Here is a 22,563-nt window from a genome sequence, read left to right on the forward strand (position 1 = left end):
ATTAATAAATCATGGCTGATTAACTAATCTGTTTATTACCAACACATTACTGAACAGCTCCCACCTGAGCACAGCTAATTTTTCTATGCTGAACAGAACTGGAAGCTAATGGGGGAAAAAAAAGCTTCTCCAAAATTGCACTAAGCAGCAAGTATACTGGTATAATCAGGGAGATTTTGAGGCAATGCACATTTAAAAGTTATTGAGCTGCATAGGCAATTGTCACCTGACGTGGCTAAATCTGGAAGCCTGAACACTAGTGGGTTTCAAATTTGAGTGTATATCACAACCACCTGGAGGACTTGTTAAAACACAGATTGCTGGTCCCCACCCCCAGAGTTTCTGATTCAGTAGGTCTGGGGGGGGATCTGAGAATTTGCATTTCTAACAGGCTCCCAGGTAATGCCGATGCTGCTGGTTTGGGTAGGGAGCACACTGTTCTACCTTTCCTCATACACTGGGGATGATTCGCAATTGCTATGATTTCCAAGTACTTTATTTAGATTTCAATATTAAAAAACTCAAGAATAATAATAAACATTTAGTCCTTGTGTTACATGTCTCTTCAACTGGATTGGTAGTTCAAGAATTACTGTCTTCTCTCTGCCCCCCACAGCACCTAACAACTACTTTCTAGATGTAGAAACTCAAAAGAGAACCCAGACATGTCTTGTGCATTCCTTTGTGACTTTTTGCTCATACCACAGTGTTTCTAAGCCCTGTCCTTCAGCACTCCCCTGACTGTGCCATGGCACTCAGTTACCGGGCCATGGTTGGCCCCAGCCACAGACCAGCGCCAGTGCTCATTAGCTTCTCATGAGAGGATTAGTCTGGTCCCCCCAGTTACAGTGTAAGTCCCTTGTGAGCTCTGTAAGCTCCCTCTCTAATCTCCTTGGAAGCCTGCCCCCTGTCCCCTGTCCCCATCCTGCCGGCTTCTAACAGGCAGTCTTATACACAGGAGACAGTGAATATTGCATTGCTTCTTGCCAACCATCCCAGAGAGCTGAACACAGATGTGACCCACAGGCTGTGAATTCAGATCCTAGCTGGGCACCTACCTTACAGGATACATGGGAGCAATACTAGTGAGGATTTCCAACCTGGAAATAACTTGGAAAGAGGCAAACAAACCTCCTTCTAAAAGATTCACAAAACAAGCAAATCAAATCAGAGGAGAAACACAAGGTTAACTTAAAGGAGTAATTCTCAACCAGGGCAATCAATTTTGTACACCCCCACCCCCATCCTAGGGATATTTAGTAGTATCTGAAGACATTTTTGGCTGTCACAACTGGGAGATGTTACAAGCACTAGTTGGTAGAGGTCCAGGATGCTGCTAAACATCCTCCAATGCCCAGGACAGCCCCTGCCAATAATGTCAATAGTCAATAGTGCTGAGGTTTAGAAACTGCCTTACAGGAGCAGAATGGCTTAACTATAATCTGATCAGCAGTGGAGGCTCTGGGAAAGGTTGCTCTGGGAGAAAAGCACTGGCAGGGTCCATCCAGGTCCAATCTAGGAGAAAGGCTGAGCCACGGGAAGGAGAATCCACTCACATCTCATATAGGGGCAGTCTAAAGCCAATATCTCGTAGAAGATTTGTAAGATAATCAGGGAAGTAGGAATATTAATGGATGTTCTTGGATATTCAATAATATTAAGTAATTGTTGCTATTTTTTTAACTGTTGTGTTAAATATTGTGTTGCATAACAATATTACCACAAACTAAGCAGCTTAAAACAACACACACTTATTATTTCACAGTTATTATTGGGTACAAGTAGCCGGTGGTCAGAGGCCTCAGATCCCTGATACCAGGGCTTCTTCCTAAGGCTGCTCACGATGAGGCTGCTGGCTTCCCACAGAGCAAGTGACCAGAGAGAGAGTGAGAAAAACCAAAACAGAAGCCATGGTCTTTTATAACCTAATCTTGGAAGTAGCATATCATCATTTCTGCATATTCTACTGGTCACACAGACCAATCCTGGTACAACGGGGGAGGGCACCCCACGAAGGTATGAATGGCAGGAGGTGGGGCTCATTGGGAGCCATTTTGGAGGCAGGCTACCACAGTTCACAAGGCAAAAATTAAATGTTGCCAAGATTGTCCTTGAAAATCCTATAAAATAACCTATAAATCAGCATAGGTAGATAAAACAGTTCACACATCCAATACTGCCAGTTAGTTTCTCCAGCGTTGGACAGATCACTGTGTCTTACTGAGCATTTAGATGAGGCTGTTGTCTTGAACTAAGGACCACGGTTGTTCCAAAAATAAGCATTTTTAAACACTAAAATCACATTTGGCCTTGAGTCTGTCACAGTTAAATTCAAGTACATTAAATGCAGTATGATGTGATTCTAATGCATTGATAAAGTGGGGAAACTTAACATGTTTGGATGACATCTGCCACTTAAGTTGACTCCTTGTTTTGGTTCTGTAGTAACCAAGCAGCTTTCTGATCACAATTTGGCTTCCCAAAAGATTTGCAAATGGGGAGGAAATGCTATGATCTAATCTATTCCATGTTTACATTTCTCATTTGTAAAATAACAAGTTGGTATTTTGGCTTTCCACATTAGCATTTGATAATGTAAGTCTGGTTAATGTGAGTCTGTCCCTGAGAGAAAATTCATTCTTAGAGTATTTTCATAATAGGCTTCCGAGCCTGCACCATGAAGTCCCTGGACTGTTGTGAATCCACCCAAGTAATGCCTCCCTAAGGGGGCTGTATGCATGGCCTAAAAACCTTCCCCAGGTGTGGCAGCTATATTTACTGTATCCAAAATATATCTATGAGCTCCCCCACATTTATCATTGCTATTAGATGGGGCTATGCAATCAGTTCTGGCCTACAGGCAGAATTGACACCTATCTCCTCTGAGTCAAAGCACAGTGAGATTTCTATAGTCTCTTTTCTCCTGTGGCAGCAACCATGGAGGCTATATGTTGAAATGGTAGACTATAAACTCAACCTGGGTCCTTGCATGACCATAAGGAGCAGAATCTCTGCTATACTAGATAAGTAACATGAGCAGAAATAGATGTTTGTTATATTAAGCCATTGAAATTTTGTAGATATTTCATATGTTAGCCTAACCTAGTCTAAGGAAGTACACCGGGGGATGCAGACTTTGCTGGAAGCACTTTTTTCCAACCAGTGGCAACATTAAACCTGAGTCCTGGGATAACCTCCAACAATCTCCCTTCACATTCTCCTATGTGCACTCTTAGTTAAGATCAAGTAGGTGCGAGGTGAACAGAAATGGAAGAAGCAGGGAAAACCCTAGCTGGAACTACAATTTTTAAAGCCCTCTCATACCTGCCCCACTCATATTGACAGAGAAACTCACTCTACACAATGTGCTAATCCTAGAGACTCTCTGCTCTTCCTTCCCAAAGATGTCACCTACTTTCTTCTTGTTTGTCTAGTCAGGTGTGCTTGTCCTGCCCCGCTCCTTTTTCCCTGGCTACTTTTCACACACTACCACAACTCAGTTTCTCTTCAGTGGTTGACAGAGCAAAGACAGTAAAAATCAGTTTGTTATTTTGATTATTCTATCTGAATTGCTCATTGCTAACTGGACAATTTTTTTAAGTGGCTTACAAAAATGAATATGTGATTTGAAAATACAAAATGAAAAGTCAACTCAGATGTTCAAATAGTAACGTTCATGCAAAAAAGAATCCAGAGTCATTCCAGAGAAGTGTTTCCCACAAATATCTATTAAGAATTTAACATACATCTGAGAAAATTCAGGCCATTTCATGCAGTTTGATCTCAGTTCAGAAAACCTCACACTTTGTGAAACCCTTCAGTAACGAACCACTGATGTGTTGTGACACGTTGGGAGGTGTTGGGGAGGTCATTGGTTACTAATCAAGTTAAGGCACCGAAGCTGGTGAAGTATGTACTTCACTGTAAATTAGGGGAAACACAAGATTACTGCTGTAATAAAGTCACACTCAAACACTTCAGCAAAAAATAAATAAAAATAGGAAATAGTAGCAATTAAGATGAAAAAATTTTAGGCATATGTGTCAGTTTGAATGTATTGTGTCCCCCAAATGCCATTATCTTTGATGTCATCCTGTGTGGGCAGATATTATCAGTGTTGATTAGATTTCTTTGAGTGTTTCTTTGGAGATGCACCCCACCCAACTGTGGGTGATGACTCTGATTGGATAGTTTCCATGGAGGTGTTGGCCTGCCCATTGGGTGGGTCTGAATTAAATTACTGGCACACTATGTAAGATCAGACAGAAGGAGAGAGCTTGGTACAGCCAAGAGGGACACTTCGAAGAAAGCACAGGAGGTGTAGATGAGAGAGAGTTTGAAAATGGCCACTGAAAGCAGACTCTTGCTCCGGAGAAGCTGAGAGAGGACAAATATCCCAAGTACAACTAAGAGTGACATTTTTGAGGAACTGTAGCCTAGAGAGGAATGTCCTGGGAGAGAGTCATTTTGAAACCAGAACTTTGGAGCAGACGCCAGCCGCATGCCTTCCCAGCTAACAGAGGTTTTCCGGACACCATTGGCCATCCTCCAGTGAAGGTACCCGATTGTTGATGCATTACCTTGGACACTTTATGGCCTTAAGACTGTAACTGTGTAGCCAAATAAACCCCCTTTTATAAAAGCCAATCCATTTCTGGTGTTTTGCATTCCAGCAGCATTAGCAAACTAGAACAGCATAGTACAACAATTTTTAACAGACTAGCCTGCAGTTTTAGAGATGACAATTCTCAGCCAATGTGATCACTATGAACAAACGAACGAACACTCTTTAAGTTGAAAAAATCCCCACCCTAAAGTCTATAGGTATTCAGTATTACAGATTTAACTGAATATAAAGTTACATTGAAACCCATTTTATTAAGGTAAGAGAAGAATCCCCTTTAAGTTATCGTCCCAAAGTCATGTATCAGGAAAAAGATTGACAGATTATATTACATTTAATGTTTAACTTTATGACCACAGCAGGTAGCCTAATACACACATTCTTTTTCATTATTATTATTTTCTGGGTTTTGTCCTGATTTGGGGTTATTACACATGAGTGCAACAAGAAAGGAAATAATATTTTAGATACATTAAAATTACTTTCAATCACTATCACCCTACATGTGAACTGTTTCCACTTTTTTTTTCTTCAGGTCACATGCTTCTCCATGCAAATTCATAATTCTCCATAGACATAGCATAACATTTTATAGCCTACCATATTTTTCAAAATATTTTTCTATATTTCCACATATTTTCTGAGTCTTTTTAACGGCTGCAAAATAGCCCGTCAGGTCCTCACTTCTCAATTTAAATGATTTAAACCCACTCCTCATAAATTTATTCCTCATTTTCTGATTGGTAGTCATAACCAAAAGAAGTGACAACCTTATCCTTTGTTACTGGTTACCTACATTTTAAATACATTTATAGATAGAGCCAAAACTCCAGTAGGTAATTAGCCAGGAAGCAGTATTAAATCCCCATTAATATGCCTTCATTTTTCTATTCCCAAAGCAAGGATTAAGTAGACTGATACACAAGTTTGCTAAAGGCAGCCCCGTTTACATTTCTCTTTGTGCAGAAAATACCTAGTCAGTCTAGCAGCATCTCAGCACAAGCACCTTTAGGCCGTCAGCGTGCCCTCCAAAACAATAGCAGCCCCTCCCCGAATGTCAACCCGCCCATCTGGACGCAGTGAAATCTCCAGTTCGCCTCCTCGGCAGGAACACTGAAAGGCTAAACAAAACACAAAATGAGTCACAAATTAAGATTATTTTCTCCCTTTTTAATTACCAGAAATAGTGAGACTTCTTATTACAAGCCATAGAGTCCTCCATGGTCAGTTTTGAGAATAAATTCCTTAATCTGTCCCCCCCCCCCCCACCTCCATTCTCCTCAGGACTGACAGGCCACAGACAAAATTTGATCTACAAAATATACAGCTTCCCTTCCTGAGTCCATTCCTGGGCCACTTCCTCTACCATTTCCTGTACTGCCCTAGACACTTCTCATCCTCAGCTTCCTTTGCAGCTCTCTCTAGGAGTGAGCAAGGATATGCAAAAAGATAGAGGCATGGACTAGACATCTAAGAAGATGAAGAAGGGGTCTGGGCCCTCCTGAGAAGGCCTCATCTTCCTGGCTCTGAATACGGCCACTGCCATTTACCTGGCTGTAGATGTGGTGCAAGATAGGACAGAGGATGGACCTTCCCTCGTAACCTATGCTATCATGCAACCACATGTGCCAGGCAAATGAAAGAGGTATGGCCCCTGCTGTCCTGGAGCTCAGTGCTAGAGGAGTAATGAGACTTATCCAGGATACAGAACAGCCACCCTACATTGCCAGAGTCACAAAGGCCTAACTCTCCTACGACTACGTATGGCCTCCATCCTTTAGGGTCACACTCCTACTTTGATAATCAGGGCAGTAGCCTCCCTGTGCCCCTGAGCAATATATTAATCACTAGGGGACTTGGGGCACAATAACAGTAAGGATCCTTGGTGGTCATCTGGTCTCAACCTACCATGTTATGAATAACCTCTCTGGGCCAAAGTCCTACAGCTAGTTAATTTCATTCAACAAACATTTACTGAGCAACTACTGTATTAGAAGTATCTGCCTATTGGGGGAAGTGGAGATGGAGGTTGTTTGGGGTGGAAGATGTTTTGGACAGAGGGTTAAAGATAAAGGAATTTAAAAACCTTTCATGTCCATGTGGGTGATGCATAACATTTCGTTACACTCAAGTGAATAGTAAATATGAGAAGGAGCACTAGCTTAAAGATAGGCAAATAAAAAAGAAATGGGAAAAGAGCTGTCCTACCACGCATCTCCTTCTTCCCCAGCTGTTGGGACCAGTAGCTGCTGAGAACAGTATGTGCAGACCCTTAAATGAAACAAAAAGTTATGAGGCAATCCCAAAGAAAATAGGTGATGACCTTGTGATAAATTCATAAGCAATTACAATGAACTATGCAAAACGATTCCAGTTTGACTAAACCTTAGATGAACTGATCATTATGTCTGCCATGGTCACAGCAAAATATGGAATTATGGATGGAGACAGAAAGGAGGACACTGAAATTATGGATAAGCTCCTCCAAATTATGTATCCAATATGCCTTACACTTTCTGAAGGCTGAGTTAAACTGAAGGTTAATCTTGTTTATCAGTCCATGGGGTATAAATCTATCTACATCTTTCAAGAGTGTAAGTATCTCCTTCATCCTAGGAGGCGTATGCAAAGAAAGGTCGGAAGTCTGACAAAAGGCCAAATTTTCCACAAAGATAATATTACTGGGCTTTGGGGGTCAGAAGAACTTTCCATTTAGTGAAGTATTTTTTTCACACAGTTGTGCCCTAGGTTTTTATTGGAGAACAGATATTAAAATGAAGAAACCAAACATAAAGTAATCACTGATAAAAAAGTCTGTAAGGGAGAAGAGGATGGGGAGAAAAAGGCTCCTCCTCCAAGTTGCCCAGGACTGGCCTTCCTTTCTCTGCCCCTTTCCCCACACCTGCATCCCCCAAAATTCTTCTGTCCTGAGCAAAGCAGGATGGTTGGTCACTGCTGTCCAAAGACCTTCAGGATCTAGAAGAGGAAAAAAATTTTGCCCTCTGTCCCAATTAAAATCTTAGGAAGCAGTCTCTGTGTGTGCAAATTGGCTCAGAACTTCTCTTCATGGGGGAGGGTTGAGTGGACTGTTTGGATGTCATTGGGCATTTTCCTGAGTCTTTAAAAGTGCCTGCTTGCTGAGCTTTGCATTTCCTGTGTTTTGTTCTTCAGGGAGTGAGTCAAGTTCCTGAAGCCATCCCAGCCCCTCCATCTGACCAAAATGTGAGCCTCAGAGCCTCTGCCCCTGCTTCCATCAAGCATTTCCACCCTCAGCGCTCAAATAGGTGAAAGCAGGAGGTGTGACATTCCTGTCCATCTCTGATATCCATCTGCTCCGAACTGGTGGTGGAAGATCCCAAATTCCTACCTTCCCAAACCCATCCCAACCCCACTTTGGGGACAGGCCCAGGAAAGGAGGAGAAGAGGAAAAGGAACACTATTCCTGTTCCTGTTTCCCCACCTGTAGTCCATGAGTTCATCCTTCAAACACCAAACCCTATCTAGATGCCAAAGATGCCACCAAGTACCATGAGAATGGCAAGCTTGTCCCTGAAAGTGACAAAAGTTTTGGGGATCTCTTGGAACATCAGTCTCTGAATTTTGCAAAATACAGATCTGGAAGTGTTGACTCAGGGAGCCAGTTTCATTGTTATTATTAAAATAACTGCTAGTTAGTGGGCACTTACCACAGGCCAGGCACTGAGCTAAGGACTTAGTATGCATTATGTTTACATAACCCTATGAGGTATTAGCCACATTTTACCGAGGAGGGAATAGAGACTTTAAAAAGTTAAATCTCTTGCCCAAGGGCAAGAACTAGGAGGCAAACCTAGGCTGTCTGACCCTAAGGTTTAACCCTGCTATACTGCCTCCTTTTATTTTGTGTTTTTCACATGAATTTCATTGAAGGGTGTGGGGAAGGGGGCAGAGAGAGAAAGGAAGACAGCTCAAAACCCAAGCAACCTGAAAGGTCACTTGAAGGGTACGGAAATGGCTATTTGTTACTCCCCTGCGTCATTGTTTAACCCTCCCCTGGACCCAAGTAAAAAGGTACCTGTAACAGGGTCTTCAGCTACACCAACCCATGGTGCAAAATATCTGGAGTAAAAGTCAAATGCTTGCGTTTGCCCGCCAGACTTTCCTTTAAGGGTGAGAATGAGCCCTTTCACCTTCCCTGAGTCTTCAACTTGCAGCAGATTCTGCGTGTTCACCTTGAGGTTCTCCAGAAATGACCTTGTGCATAAATGGAATAGACTACAGTAAACCTGTGTCACAGATCACCCACTACACAGACTGTAAAACAGGCCAGAGTGCAGCTTGCCCCAAACAGTTCAGCAACAGGTGAGGGAAGAGCAAGTGGTAATACCTTCCTACTGGGAAAAGAAATTCTCTGGCTGAATAAATTGTGATTTGATCATAGATAGCACAGCCAAACTGCGTCAGAGCTATATAGAGCTAAATCTGTGTTCTCCACCCTCTCCAAAGTGCTTATGAGGCCAGAAGGTCATTTACCTGTCATAAGTATCACTGAGCCGGACAAGGAGCTTTCGGGTATCTGGAGAATAACAGACGTCCTGGACCAGTGTGTCACTGATGGCGGTCTATGGAGACACCAAAAATTCCTCAGGAGCATTCTACATGGCTTGGGACCAGCAGTTTGATTGGAAGTGGGGACTGGAGCATTTGTCCTGATGATGCTTTGCTTGGCAGGCACACTGCTTGTCACTTGGATTGTATGTTACAGTCAATAACATGGCAACATTTTCTAAAGATACCTTGATTCACCCTTTACCTAAGACTGCACATAATCTTGCTCATATCCAAGAACATTATTTGTTTGTTTGTTTGTTTGGGGGATAGCTTGGGACGCTAAGGGAGATTAAACGGAACAAAAGCCCCCACAAGTCATCCCCTGACACCACAACCAGCTGCCAGGCACAGCAGATGGTTGTTCCATGGTTGCTGCATGTCAGTCATGATTAGGGGGCTTCAGGTCCTCTAATCCACGTGAAGGACCAAGACACTCCAGTTCCCGTGACCAAGACCCCCTCAGCCTTAAGCAGTGCTTGGACTTCTCGCCTCAGTGACCATGGCTGACCAGTGCCCCTTCCCCTCTAAATGGGAATTCCTGCAACTAGATTCCATCTGTTCTCCAGGGTCTTTCAGTCTCTCTAACCCTGTCCATCTCTTTGTGAATTCTTATGTTGAATTTAAAGTTTAATTCTCAGCTGGAAATCTTATTGCAGTTCCTAGGGAGAGGCACACAATAATGCATTAGTATCTCCATTTTACAAATGCTGAGGCTTAGAGAGATTAGGTAAGTTTTTTCCACCATGAACAAGCTCACTATTGTTGGGGAATCAATCACGTCCCCCACAAAAGGCATGTCCAGGTGCCGCCCTCTGATCTTATGGTGTGGACCCACTGTAAACAGCATATCTTGAAGATGTTACTTCAGTTAAGGTGTGCCCAAACTGAATGAGGGTGGGCCTTAATCCAATATGGCTGAAGTCTTCATAAGGAAGGAAACTGGACATGGAGAGAGAAGCCTCGGGGAGCAGCCTGAAGCTGAAAGTCAATGGAACTGAGATCAAACGGTACCAAATCTTCATGTTCAAGTAACAAATGACCGCATTACACGAATTCAGGTTTGAGTCTTTTAGCTAACCTTTATCAAGTCCTCTACTTCATGGAAGTCCTAGATGGGGGGAAAAAGACAAAATCATTTTAAAACAGGCAAGTGTTGGTTGTGCCCGTTTTATGGCAATTATTCGAAAGAGCTGACCTGTGGGTGGGCTGGATAAAGAGGCAAGTCCAGGACGATGCCACCATCTGCTCTTCTGGCCTTCAGCTCCCCACTCAGAGTGACAAAGGTTAGCGTGCTGTTCATGTTTTCTGGACAAGAAAAGTCTTATTTGTCAATTGGAAAATTGTTGAAAAAGAAACCAATAAATAGGAAAATAAATTTTGCTATCCATTTGCCTGTTTTGATCACCCTTTCATTGTCTTAGATTTTCTGGCAGTGTTCTCCTTTCCTGTGATGGAGGCTCAGGTTTGGGTTGCTGGGGTCTAGAGTGAAGAAGAACTTTCACCGGATTCTAACTTGAGAACCAAGAGCCTTACTGATGGGACTCGGCACTATAATGCAAGGCTTCAAATCCCAGCTCCTTACTGCTTACCCTGTACTAACTGTGCCCTTGCAAGCAAGTTATATAATCTGTTTAAACCTCACTTCCCTCATCTGGTCATTGGAGGGTATTAGGGCCTAAACCTTTGCCTTGTTTTAGAACTACACTGCCTGATAGGCCTTCCCAGCTTCAGAGCACCGTGTGGGTTTTGGCCGAGACCTTTCTTATGGCTGCTCCTTTGCAATTCAACCTCTCTCTCTGCCCGATCCGGCTTTCTTTACTCCCCGACCAGTACTGAGTCCAAGAATACTGTCTCTAAAACTTTTCACAAACAAATGTATCACAGAGTCTGCTTCCCAGGGGAACCTGCCCTGCAACACCTTCCCCGATTACTCCTATTTAAAGTAACTCTCCAAAGAACCTCCTTTTCCAGCTCCCCACTCCCCTCAATTACTGTCTCAGACCCTGTTTATTTCCTAGTTTAAATTTCTGTTTGTGATCCCCACTTATCCATGGCTGCTTCCATTCCCTCTTTGGGGGGATTTCCAGGTGTCTCTCCTATGCCCACATTACGGCAAAGCCCTGATCTTTATGTTAAGCCAAATGCAGCTGGAAACAGCAGGATTAAATGGCTGCAACCCCTCACCACAAGGTGCATGTATACAGTCCAGGCCCATGGATCTTTAAAGTTCAAAATAAAGAATCTCTTATTGCAGACTTTCACTGGGGGTGGGGACATATTTAGGGCAAAGTGTGCCTTTTATTTCTCCAATATCACATCATGTGAGATGCCTATTCTGCCGATCTAAGCTCCCCTGCCATGGTCATCACAGAGATCAGAAATTACTATTTGAAATAAAATGGCATTCTAGGGAACTGGGACCATGGCTTTTCAGTGATGCCTGGCTCATACTCAGAGAAGCAAAAGTGTTACTGAATGTTGCTGTTTTTGCTTCTGCATCACAAACTGCATGAAATAAACCCCACAATGTTTTATACCTCTCCCTTTGGTTCATCAGGAAGAGTCTGTGAGAATTTAAATAAAAATTGTTGTTTTCTAAGTGATAGGTTCATAAAAGAAAACCACCTTACTCATTTTGTGAAACAGCACAGCTGCAGAAGCCAGGGTAGCATGGCCACAGAGAGGAACCTCACTCGCTGGCGTAAACCACCTTAATCCAAAGCAGGAACCTTCAGAAGAGAGTGGAGATAATTTCCTCACAAGTAGGTAGCAAACTTTTCATTTTCTTATTCTTCCCTAAATATTTCCTCAACATGATTAATAGCTGAAATATGTTGTAAAATGAGGAGAGAAGGCTGGGCAAACAAGCACTCGAGCTCCACAGTGTTGGACCTGGAGCTGAAATATTCAAATTAACCAAATTCCCCTTCCCCCAGAAGAACTGAAAACCAAATCAGAGTCTCCATTCTGCATGCAAATAATAAATGGGCTTTTCCTTAAATATTATTCTGCTACCTATAATACCAGCTTCTGGTGATACTCAAGAATGTAAAAAAAAATCATATTTACTTTGTGTAAAATTGTCTGTTGGGTGCAGTTTTCGGATAAAAGCGGTTTCAGAGAGGTTCATTTCCCTTGCAATTTTTTGATGCATGTCTTCATCCAATTTCTAAATTAAAAACCAAAGGTTATTGAAACTTCACAAATATAAATCAGACTTCCTTGGAAAACAACTGCCATCATCTAATAAAGCAATTTTTTGATATTAAAAGTTACATGCTTAAAAAGAAGTGTCAACAATTGCATGGAACTTTGAATAGGAAGTGAGATATGGTAGGTTAGTATAGGCTGGAGTGAAATAGTGACACATCCAGAGTAATTTGGGCAGATGATAAAAAATATATTTACAGCTCCCCCCCACCCCCCAGCCCCGAGGATCTGGGGGAAGGTGTGGAAGTGTTGGACTTCCTCACCTGGACTGGTGTTGATGTTGTCACAAACATTGGGACTGGTGGTTTGATGTGCTGAGCCCTCAATCATGGGACTTGCCCTTATGAAGCTCGTTACTGCAAAGGAGAGGCTAAACTTGCATATAATTGTGCCTAAGAGTCTACCCCTGAGTACCTCTTTGTTGCTCAGATGTGGCCCTCTCTCTCTCTAACTGAGCCACCTCAGCAGGTGAACTCGCTGCCTTCCCCCCTACATGGGACCCGACTCCCAGGGGTGTAAATCTCCCTGACAATGCAGAATATGACTCCCAGGGATGAATCTGGACCCGGCATCTTGGGACTGAGAGTATCTTCTTGACCAAAAGGGGGATGCAAAATGAGACAAAATAGTTTCAGTGGCTGAGAGATTTCAAATGGAGTCAAGAGGTCACTCTGGTGGACATTCTTATACACTATATAGATAACACCTTTCAGGTTTTAGTGTATTGGAAGAGCTAGAAGTAAATACCTGAAACTACCAAACTCCAACCCAGCAGTCTGGACTCCTGAAGACAATTATATAATAATGTAGATTACATGGGGTGACAGTGTGATTGTGAAGGGATCACACCCCCTTTATCTAGTGTATGGATGAGTAGAAAAATGGGGATAAAAACTAAAGGACAAATGGGATGGGATGGGGGGGATGGTTTGGGTGTTCTTTTTTCACTTTTATTTTTTATTCTTGTTCTGATTCTTTCTGATGTAAGGAAAATATTTGGAGATAGATTGTGGTGATGAACACATAACTATGAGATCATACTGTGGACAGTTGATTATACACCATGGATGAATGTATGGTGTGTGAATGTATTTCAATAAAACTGAATTAAAAAAAAAAAAAAAACTGTCAAGCAATTCAAGGTGCTTTTATAAAGATTGTTTTCCAGAAATTCATTCTTGCTGTACCCTGTGAAGAAAAGCAACTAAGCTAGCACAGACTCTGAAAGACCGACCAGCCTGGCCTCTGTCTTTTGGCAGATTATTTTTCTACTCTATCACAGAGCATCTATACTCTTCTAAAAAAAGTCTCCACAAATGGAAATGCCACAATCTCCCTTTCTGTTGTATATGTTGAATGGGCAGGCTGGATGTCACTTCCTCCAGATCTCTGCATGGTTCACTCCCTCTTGTGGGTCAGGCCTCAGACCAGAGCCACTCTAGACACAGCCATTGAAACCAGAACTAGGAGAGAAGCTAAGAGATGAAATCCAGAGTTTGCCCCAGAGAAGCTGAGAGGACCCCCAGATTTTTAGAGGGAAATGCCCTGGGAGAAACAAACAAGACGCACAGGAGCTGAGAGGGAGAAGCTAAGACAGAAGTCCAGAGACATTTTGGAGAAAGCCATGGAAACCAAGTTAACCCTGGGAGAGGCCCAGTAGACTCCGGCCATGTGCCTTCCCACGTGACAGAAGAACCCCAAATGCCATCGGCTTTTCTTCAGAGAAGGTATTGTCCTATTGATGCCTTAACTGGGACATTTTCATGGCCTTAGAACTGCAAATTTGTGAACTAATAAACCTCTATTGTAAAAGCCAATCCATTTCTGGTATTTTGTGTTCCGGCAGCTTTAGCAAACCAGAACACCAATCGTTGTTATAAAACAATGGTTATTGAGAAAAATCAATCATGATTTTTAAATTATCAGTGGATGTAAAAATCCTATCAGGAGACTTTACTAAGCTTTCCTTAAAGGAGCATTGTACTCAAAACCTATACAAACTCAGTAGTCCTACAGAAAGAGTAATCACTTAATAGACTGAGACATCTGAAAACCCAAACGTAACACAATGGGCATCTTCTGAAAACCCACACATAACACAATGGTTTTTTTGTTTTTCACTGAATGTAAAAAATTTTTCTTTCACAAGATTAACTCCTGTGATGCATATAAAGTGCTAAGCACAGTATCCAACACATCGTAGGTACTTGACAAAGTTAGCTTTTTTAGTTTGAGTGGCTCAAAGCCCATGCTTTACGGCCATACTACACTGTCTCCCCATAACAAAGACAAATTATTAATAGCCTTTAACATGCTGCATGTAAGAAAACCAATGTCTAGAGATAAAAGGGACTCCTGTAAAGTTTCAGAGGGTATGCAGCAATCAATTAATGAGTGCTGTGCTAACCGTTACATTTGCTACTCAGAAACTGTGGTTCCCAGGCCAGCAACATTGGCACCACTGAGGGAATCTCTTAGAAATGCAGAGTCTCAGGCCCCACCCCAGATCTTCTGAATCAGAAACTCCATTGTATCAAGATCATCAGGTGAACTGTGTACACATTAAAGTACACATTGAGAAGCTCTGGTGTGTAAGCCAAGGCCCAGTGTTCAAGGGGTTTAGTGTTGAGGAGGGGAATGAAGATAGCCACACAAACCATAGTGAGCAATACCAGAGAATAGGTAATTGAGATACACAGATTAAGACAATAAATACTCTAGGACTTTAAAGATGGGGCCTTGAGGCAGACCTAGAAAAGAGGGCAGATTGCAGCAAGTTGGATAGGAAAATGTGGGTATAGAGTTTTGTATTAGGGAAGCTATTGGGTAAGTCACTTGACTTCACTTCTGTTCTCCTGTTAAATCAAGGACTGACCTATCAGATTTTTGACATTTTAGCATTCTGTGAGCCACGGTAAAGAGACATTGAAAGGTTGGAATGAAGTGGAATGAGCACCTTTGGGTACCTGCAGGCCTGGGTGAATGAGAAATCCTCCGGAGGGCTGCTGGGGAGCCCCGGCCAACAAGGCAACGATATTAAGAATTGAACACAAGCATTTTCAAGTCCTGTTAAATGTTCCCCATGGAAAGTGGTCCACATGCAGGTGCACATGCCACCTGATAAAAACTTGGAGCCATTCAAGGCCCTGGAGCAGAGTCTGCAATCATAGGCCTTGATGGTGACTGGAGGGGTGATAGAGAAAAGCCTGTGCTGGTCTTCCTGGACATGCCTCTTTGGCTGCAGGAATTTGCAGTACCAGCCAGGCGTTCCTCTATCTGATCTAGCCAAACTCCCTATTCTTGTCTTTCCTTTCTTTGCCTATTGCTTTCCTGTGACCTTTAGGTCAGGAGTCTTTTTAAAAAAGCATGAAAGCATCCCAAATTGTAGCCAAGCTCACCATCTATTGGTAATAGATCTCTTTGCAAATGGGCTTTTTTGCACACCAACAAAAACACATACACTTCACTGCCCACTAGCTCTTCAATCCTCTCTATCTTGGTGAATTGTACCAAGTGCAATTTGAATTTTTCTAACTGTAATTCTATCTCAGGATGCTTAAAATGCACCTGCTATTTGCCTGAGGCACCAGAGACAACATAGAAAGTTTAATAGTAGCTGATCCCAGTATGCACTAAAGACAATCAGACCTTCACCGAATTTCTAGACTGGAACTAAAGGTCAAGATGGTGGTGAATATGAGAAGGCTAATGGTGTGGGCAAAGCTTTAACTTTGAAAGTGTGGAGACAAAAGAAAGATACTTCATTCATTCAAAATCCTGATTATTGGTTACAATAATTTTCCATTTTACACTACAAGCTTATTTTCAAATGTAGCATACAATTACAAACCAATGACAGCTATTAATTCTCCTGCTTTGATATCCATTTCCCTTTGGCAGTCTCACGTGAATCATATTTCCAAAAGCAAAAACAGGGTCATGTTTGTTTTGCTGGGTTCCAGGGTACTGCGATGGGACACTGAGGGTCCATCTCCATATGACCCACAAAAGATTAATGAACAGAAAATCAGAGAGTAAAGTTTTAAAATACTCCCATCTTGTGGCAGTTTAGAAATAGAACAGCCTAACTATGACAGTCCTGCCTTGTCCATCTATGTTCATTTGTCCCTCTGCTGTGGAAAGATTCCAGCAAAGGAAAAGCACCTGAGGTAGAAAGTTCTAAAACCATCCAGGAAGAAGTGGGAGATTCTATCTGAGACACCTGGATTTCCTATTGTGACGTTAGTTATGTTCACACAATGCAACCCTAGAACCAGAAGCCATCATGAGTTGTTCCTAATGGATCTTATGGATGCCTAGTCTCCCCAGCTCCACCATAGGATCCAACACTCACACTCACTTTGAATATGCCACCAGCACCCTTCAGGCCAAGGAGGGACACAAAATCAGTGTTGGTTGGTTGACTAGAGGTCTCAGAAGGGGGGTTTGCCATAATTTGACTGTAATATTTTTCACACTGACTTGGCAAATACCTAATTATGTGCTAGGCAGGCTGTGTTAGGAACAAGTCAGAATAGGCTAAGATTTCATGGAACCTGCAATCTAGTGAGGAAGAGAGGCACTGAATAAGTGAGGGTAAGAGCAGTGTGTGTTCCCAACTGGGCAGAACTCAGTGCCATGGGAACACCTCTCATCTAATAATGAGTATGGCAGGTAGGTGCGTGGGCTCTGGAGTTCGGCAGATCTGGGGTGGAATCCTAAGTCAGCTATTAGCAGTGTGTAACCTGAGCAAATTACTTAACCTTCCTCTGTCTCTGTTTCCTCATCTGTAAAATGGGGGCAATAATAAAACCTACTCATAGAGTGATTGTGATGGTACATTTAGCACAGTGTTTGGCTGAAGTTGCCTAAAGTCACTGCTCCCAAAGCTGAGAGCTATGTTCTAGAAGCTAGTGAGGATGTATGGGAAGTAGAAATCCCCACACTAACATTTCTTCCCTCAAATGCTTCAAAGAAAAACACTCCAATACCCTCCTTTCCCAGAAGAAACTTCTCTGCACTCCTCATCCCTTCTCTGAAAGCAGTAATAAGATTAGCATTGGAACATCCTACAAACCCCAGGAGCCTCTGAAACTGTGGCCTCTCTAACAATGGCATCCTCTCTCTGAGGAATGGCATCAAGTATTGGACGTGGCCACTGCACCGTAAGCCACTCCACATGAGTTAAAGCATGGACTGCACACAGTATCACTACGTGCCTGCTTTTCCTTAAATACCACAGCCCACCAAGCCAAAAATGGGATTTTTGCATTCCTTAAATTTAGCCAGGAAAACTGGAACTGCAAGTAGCTCAGGAACTAAAACTAAACATCCCTCTTTAAAAGCTTGAATCCAGGCCTCACTGCTGCCACTGAAAATGACTATTAGTGTTCAAAAGAATTATGCAGACGTGTCAGTACTACATTTGATCCTAGCATGGTGCCCAGCACATGGTAGACACCCAGTGAATATCAGCTGAATTAGAATAAATGTGTATACTGGCCACACAACAAAGTTGTTTTTTGTGGATAATTTTAACAGGAAAACTTGGGAATAAACCACACTTGGAAAAGGTATCCTCTGAAGCAATGGTTCTCAATTGGGGTGGATTTTGCCTCCAGGGAACCTTTGCAATGTCTGGAGACATTTTTGATTATCATGACTAGTGTGGGGCTGGGGGTGAAGAGGAGGAGACGGGAGATGGTAATTCTGACATCTACTGGGTGGAGGCCAGGGGTGCTGCTAAACAGCTTACAAGGCACACGATGGCCCCCAAAACAGAATTTTTTGGTCCAAAATGTCAATATTGCTGAGGATGAGAAACCCTGCTCTAAAACACAAACGCACATGCACACACACACCAAAACGAAACAAAAGCCTGAGGCTTTGTTATGAAGCCTTACATGAAGTGGAATAAATCAGGCTTCATACACCTGTTAACTGCTATTTTCACTAAACATTAAAGCTGGTTTACAGACAAAGCACCACCTCCGTTATCACTACCACTGCTCTCTAACCTATTTCAATAGCCAGTCAGGGATCCCTGTAGTTTTTTTATAGCTTATTATAATATATCTATTGCATTTTTTACATTATTTCTATACATTTTTCATGTCTCTACATGATCTTTATTGTCAAACTGATAGCCAGGCATTTAAGGACCATCTTCAAATTTTTCAGGTTTAAAATTATTTTTCCAAGTATCTCTTCCATGTTCCATTTAGCCCCTAATCTGCTTTTCTTTCCATCTAACATACAGTATTACAAGTTCCTCCTGTGAAAAGTTTTTAAAATGCATTTGTCTTGAAATGAAAACAAAACAAAACTTCAGAATAGTATAGGAACTCTTAAAACTTTGTTACCCAGAATTTTTTACTTTGCTTCCACCAGTACTTTATCAAGTATTCAAAAGCTCATGGTTGAATTCCCCAGTCTACTACTGAATAACGATCAGGTTTACATGTCTATTTCCCGCATGACACTTTGAACACCTCCAGGGCAGGCAAACATATTAATCTTTGTACCTCCATTCCCTAGCCCAGAGCCTGGCTCGTGGTAGGCGTCAATAAATATTCGTAGAATGCATTGCGACATGCTGAACAGCCACTGAATTTTGGTCAGTGTTAAAAGGTTTAGCACTTATATATCTCTGATATTTTCCTGGATTCACTTTTGTTCTCTCTAGGCATTTCAGGTGTCCACTCTCTCCAGGCCTGGATAAAGAACTCAGGGGTTGAAAACACAGTTTATACTTCTATTGTAATTTGTTTTGATTATGAATTGAGAAAAGCCTCCAGGAGGATGGGCTTCTCATATCTACAGAGTGGGAAAACATGAGGAAGAGACCTAGCAAACATCTTTAAAAGCTGTTCAAGCCCCTGACAGGCCAACAAATTAGCCTATTCTCACAGGCCCAAGATCAAAAAGAACTGATGTGGAAGACTCTAATGAGCTTTGCATTCTTCCCTAATCAGGGACTTTTTTATCTTCTTCTTCCTTCTTTCTTTCATACTGAGGCCTATTGCTTTGAACTATGCTAAGTTCTAAGCTTAAATTTTTCTTTCCTAGTTTTTCCAAATGGAATATATTTTAATGGAGAAGTAGGTAGATAGATGATGGATGGATGGATGGATGGATAGATAGATAGATAGATAGATAGATAGATAGATAGATATCCTTTAAGTCTGGTGTTTAGTGAATATACTGGAGGTAAAAGGAGTAAATTGGGGAATAAAGCCAATTCTGGTTATCTGGTGAAAATTTAGTACATAAATCACTTGAAACTATTTCAAAACTTTTCAAGGATATTACATGGGGACACAAGCAAATATACTAAAACTCTTGATCAAGCAGTTTTAGTCAATTCCACAATTCCTTGATGTGAAGTTATGTTTGTCAGATTGTTTCTTTAAAAAGTTCAAGTTTGGAATCTGTTTGTTAATTATTCTTTCACTAACTTGCCCAAGCTCTTGTGAGTTAGTTACTTGATAAAGCCGATTAACTTTATTACTTTCTGCATTTCGAGGAGGGAAAATGCCAGCTACAAGGTTGCAAGATGTATACATTGTTAAGGTGAGATGAGGACTCTTGATAATCATGTTACTGCTGACGTACCAAGGATTCAATTAACAGTATTGACCTAAATCAGTAAAACCTTAGCGATTCTCAACCTTGAATGCACACTGAAATCACTTAAGAAGCTTTAAAAAATGGTGATGCCTGAGTCCCATCCCCAGAGATTCTGATGTAATTGGTCTGAGACGCAGCCTGGACTTAGGAGTTTTTAAAGCTCCTCAGTGATTTTAATGTGCAGGCCAAGATGAGATTCATTGCACTCGAAGGCCCCAACGTACACTTTGCAATTTAGTATGACTTGTTTGAGACCAATTTCTTAGTGTTCCTGAAGTAATTCTCAAGTAATGCACTGTTGCCCTGACTGCTCTGAGAGGAAGCATACCTTAGCTTGTTTCCTACTACCCAAGGACCAACAAAATGTTTCTAAGGTCAAGGAATACTTAACTATTCTGTTAATATTTATGCTAACAAAAAGAAAGTCATTTTAAAATTGAGATTTGCAGTAAGCTAAGTTCACTATATATTAGTGCTTAGTTCCTTCTACCTGCTACTTAATTATTTAATTCCTTGCAAAGTGTCTCATTTTCTTGGTCCTGAAAATAACTTCTAATGGTCTGAACTGTAAGTAAGGTTAAAGATATCCAGCTAGAATCTTTTATGCTATATGTAATACTGGTCATATCCAGTCACATAAAACTCATCTAATTTCATTCTCATCAGCATTTGGTGTTAAGTAATTCTACTTCTTTACATGAATCTTCATTTCTCTAAACTTAACGTAGGTGTAAGCATTTTCTTCATATTATTTGGTCAAAATCAACTTGCAGACGTGAAGGTTGCTGATATCATTTGTTGAAGAAAACAAACCAAAGAAGTAAACAAACAAGTGGGTCTGATTTTTTTTAAAAAAGAAATAATTGGCTCTACAGAACCTAGAATTTGAAAACCAAGTACTTACATTTTCTAGGAGGCAAACAGCAGCAGGATTCCCACGAAATGCTTTTGTTGTAAATGCATCTGCTATGAAAACAGGGAGCTTCATTTTTCTTGCAAGTTCTTTTTGCTCTCAAAGTTGTTGGTAGCCTTTATGACTAGCTGTTGCAAAAAATCAAAAAGTTAATGTTTTTCTTGGTGTAGAGAAGCAACTAGCAGTTCCCAGATATAATTCAAGCAATGATTTTTAACACACCTATATTTAAAGAGATGCGATCCTCAAATGTTTTTTTTAAGCTTCTAAACTGAATTTGTTTTAAAATAGTGGATAAATAGAATCTTTTCAAATACCGTACTGAGTTTTTTATAGTACATATAACAACAGCACAATCATAATCTTTCTTACAGTAGACAAAACCAGCATAGACTGTTTATAACGAAGTGCATAAAACATTCAAGATGCAAGAAAATCTGTTACTTTTACTCTCCTAATGGAAATCACTACCTGTCTTAGTTTGCTAATGCTGCAGAATGCAAAACACCAGAGATGGATAGGCTTTTATAAAATGGGGGTTTATTTCACTACACAATTACAGTCTTAAGGCCACAAAACGTCCAAGGTAACACCTCAGCAATCGGGTACCCTCACCGGAGGATGGCCAATGGCCTCCGGAAAACCTCTGTTAGCTAGGAAGGCAGCTGGCATCTGCTCCAAAGCTCCGGCCTCAAAACGGCTTTCTCCCAGGACGTTCCTCTCCAGCAAGCTTGCTTCTCTTCAAAACATCACTCCCAGCTGCACTCTCTTTTCTCTCTTTGAGTCAGCTCATTTATATAGCTCCACCAATCAAGGCCCACCCCGAATGGGTGGGGCCATGCCTCCATGGGAACATCTCATCAAAATTATCTCCCACAGCTGGGTGGGGCACACTCCAAGCAAATCTAACCAGCACCAAAACTTCTGCCCCACACAAGACTACAAAGATAATGGCATTTGGGGGACACAATACACTCAAACCGGCACATTCCACCCCCTGGAACCCAAAATGGCATTATCTTTCCAAATACAAAACACATTCATTCCACAATACCACAAAAACTTAAATCATTTCAGTAACAAAAGTTAAGCACAAAATCCCATCAAAATCAATTTAGGCATGGTCAGTCCCAAGGCACAATCTTTCTTTAGCTGTGGATCTGTGAACTTAGAACAAGTTACGTGCTTCCAATATACAAAGGAGGGACATTCATAGGATAAACATTCCCATTGCCATAAGGAGAAACAGTAAGGAAAACAGGGTTAACAGGAGCAAAACAGTTCTTAAAACCCGCAGGACAAACTCCATTAGATTTCAAAGTCCAAGAGTCATTTACAGAATAATGTTGCATCCTTGGAGCTTGAGAGAGCGGGAGCCTAACCCTTCCCAAGGGCCTTTTCGGCAGCCCTTTCCTCTCCAAACGCTTAGGTGAGTGCTCCAACATATCCACACACTGGGGAGACCACCTTCTCGGCTCCACCCTCCTCAAACCTCGGGGCAGCTCCTGGATTCCCTTCCATCTCCGGGGCACACGCTCAACCCCTTCAGAACAGTGGGGTGGCAGCCAGGCTCTCCTCAATTCCCTGGAAATGTGCT

The 22,563-nt window shown here is 41.8% G+C and overlaps 1 protein-coding gene across 5 annotated transcripts in view; it reads right to left on the reverse strand.

Annotated features, from left to right (window-relative positions):
• Nucleotides 1-4,939: 4,939 nt before the first annotated feature.
• Nucleotides 4,940-22,563, reverse strand: part of PBLD (phenazine biosynthesis like protein domain containing) — a 42,749-nt gene continuing 25,125 nt past the window's right edge. For 4 of the 5 annotated variants that reach the window (XM_037805417.1, XM_037805418.1, XM_037805420.1 and 1 more), the window contains exons 2-10: nt 20,958-21,094; nt 12,284-12,383; nt 11,845-11,943; nt 10,410-10,519; nt 10,293-10,322; nt 9,137-9,225; nt 8,679-8,857; nt 6,833-6,895; nt 4,940-5,745 (exon numbers count right to left, since the gene is read on the reverse strand). In XM_037805417.1, coding sequence (XP_037661345.1) covers nt 5,633-5,745; nt 6,833-6,895; nt 8,679-8,857; nt 9,137-9,225; nt 10,293-10,322; nt 10,410-10,519; nt 11,845-11,943; nt 12,284-12,383; nt 20,958-21,041 — 867 coding nt within the window. In that variant the 5' untranslated portion in view covers nt 21,042-21,094 and the 3' untranslated portion in view covers nt 4,940-5,632. The remainder of the gene's footprint in view (nt 5,746-6,832; nt 6,896-8,678; nt 8,858-9,136; nt 9,226-10,292; nt 10,323-10,409; nt 10,520-11,844; nt 11,944-12,283; nt 12,384-20,957; nt 21,095-22,563) is intronic. The other variant, XM_037805421.1, reaches the window with a different exon arrangement.

This window comes from Choloepus didactylus, chromosome 15 (genome assembly GCF_015220235.1).
Source record: "Choloepus didactylus isolate mChoDid1 chromosome 15, mChoDid1.pri, whole genome shotgun sequence".
NCBI lineage: Eukaryota > Metazoa > Chordata > Mammalia > Pilosa > Megalonychidae > Choloepus > Choloepus didactylus.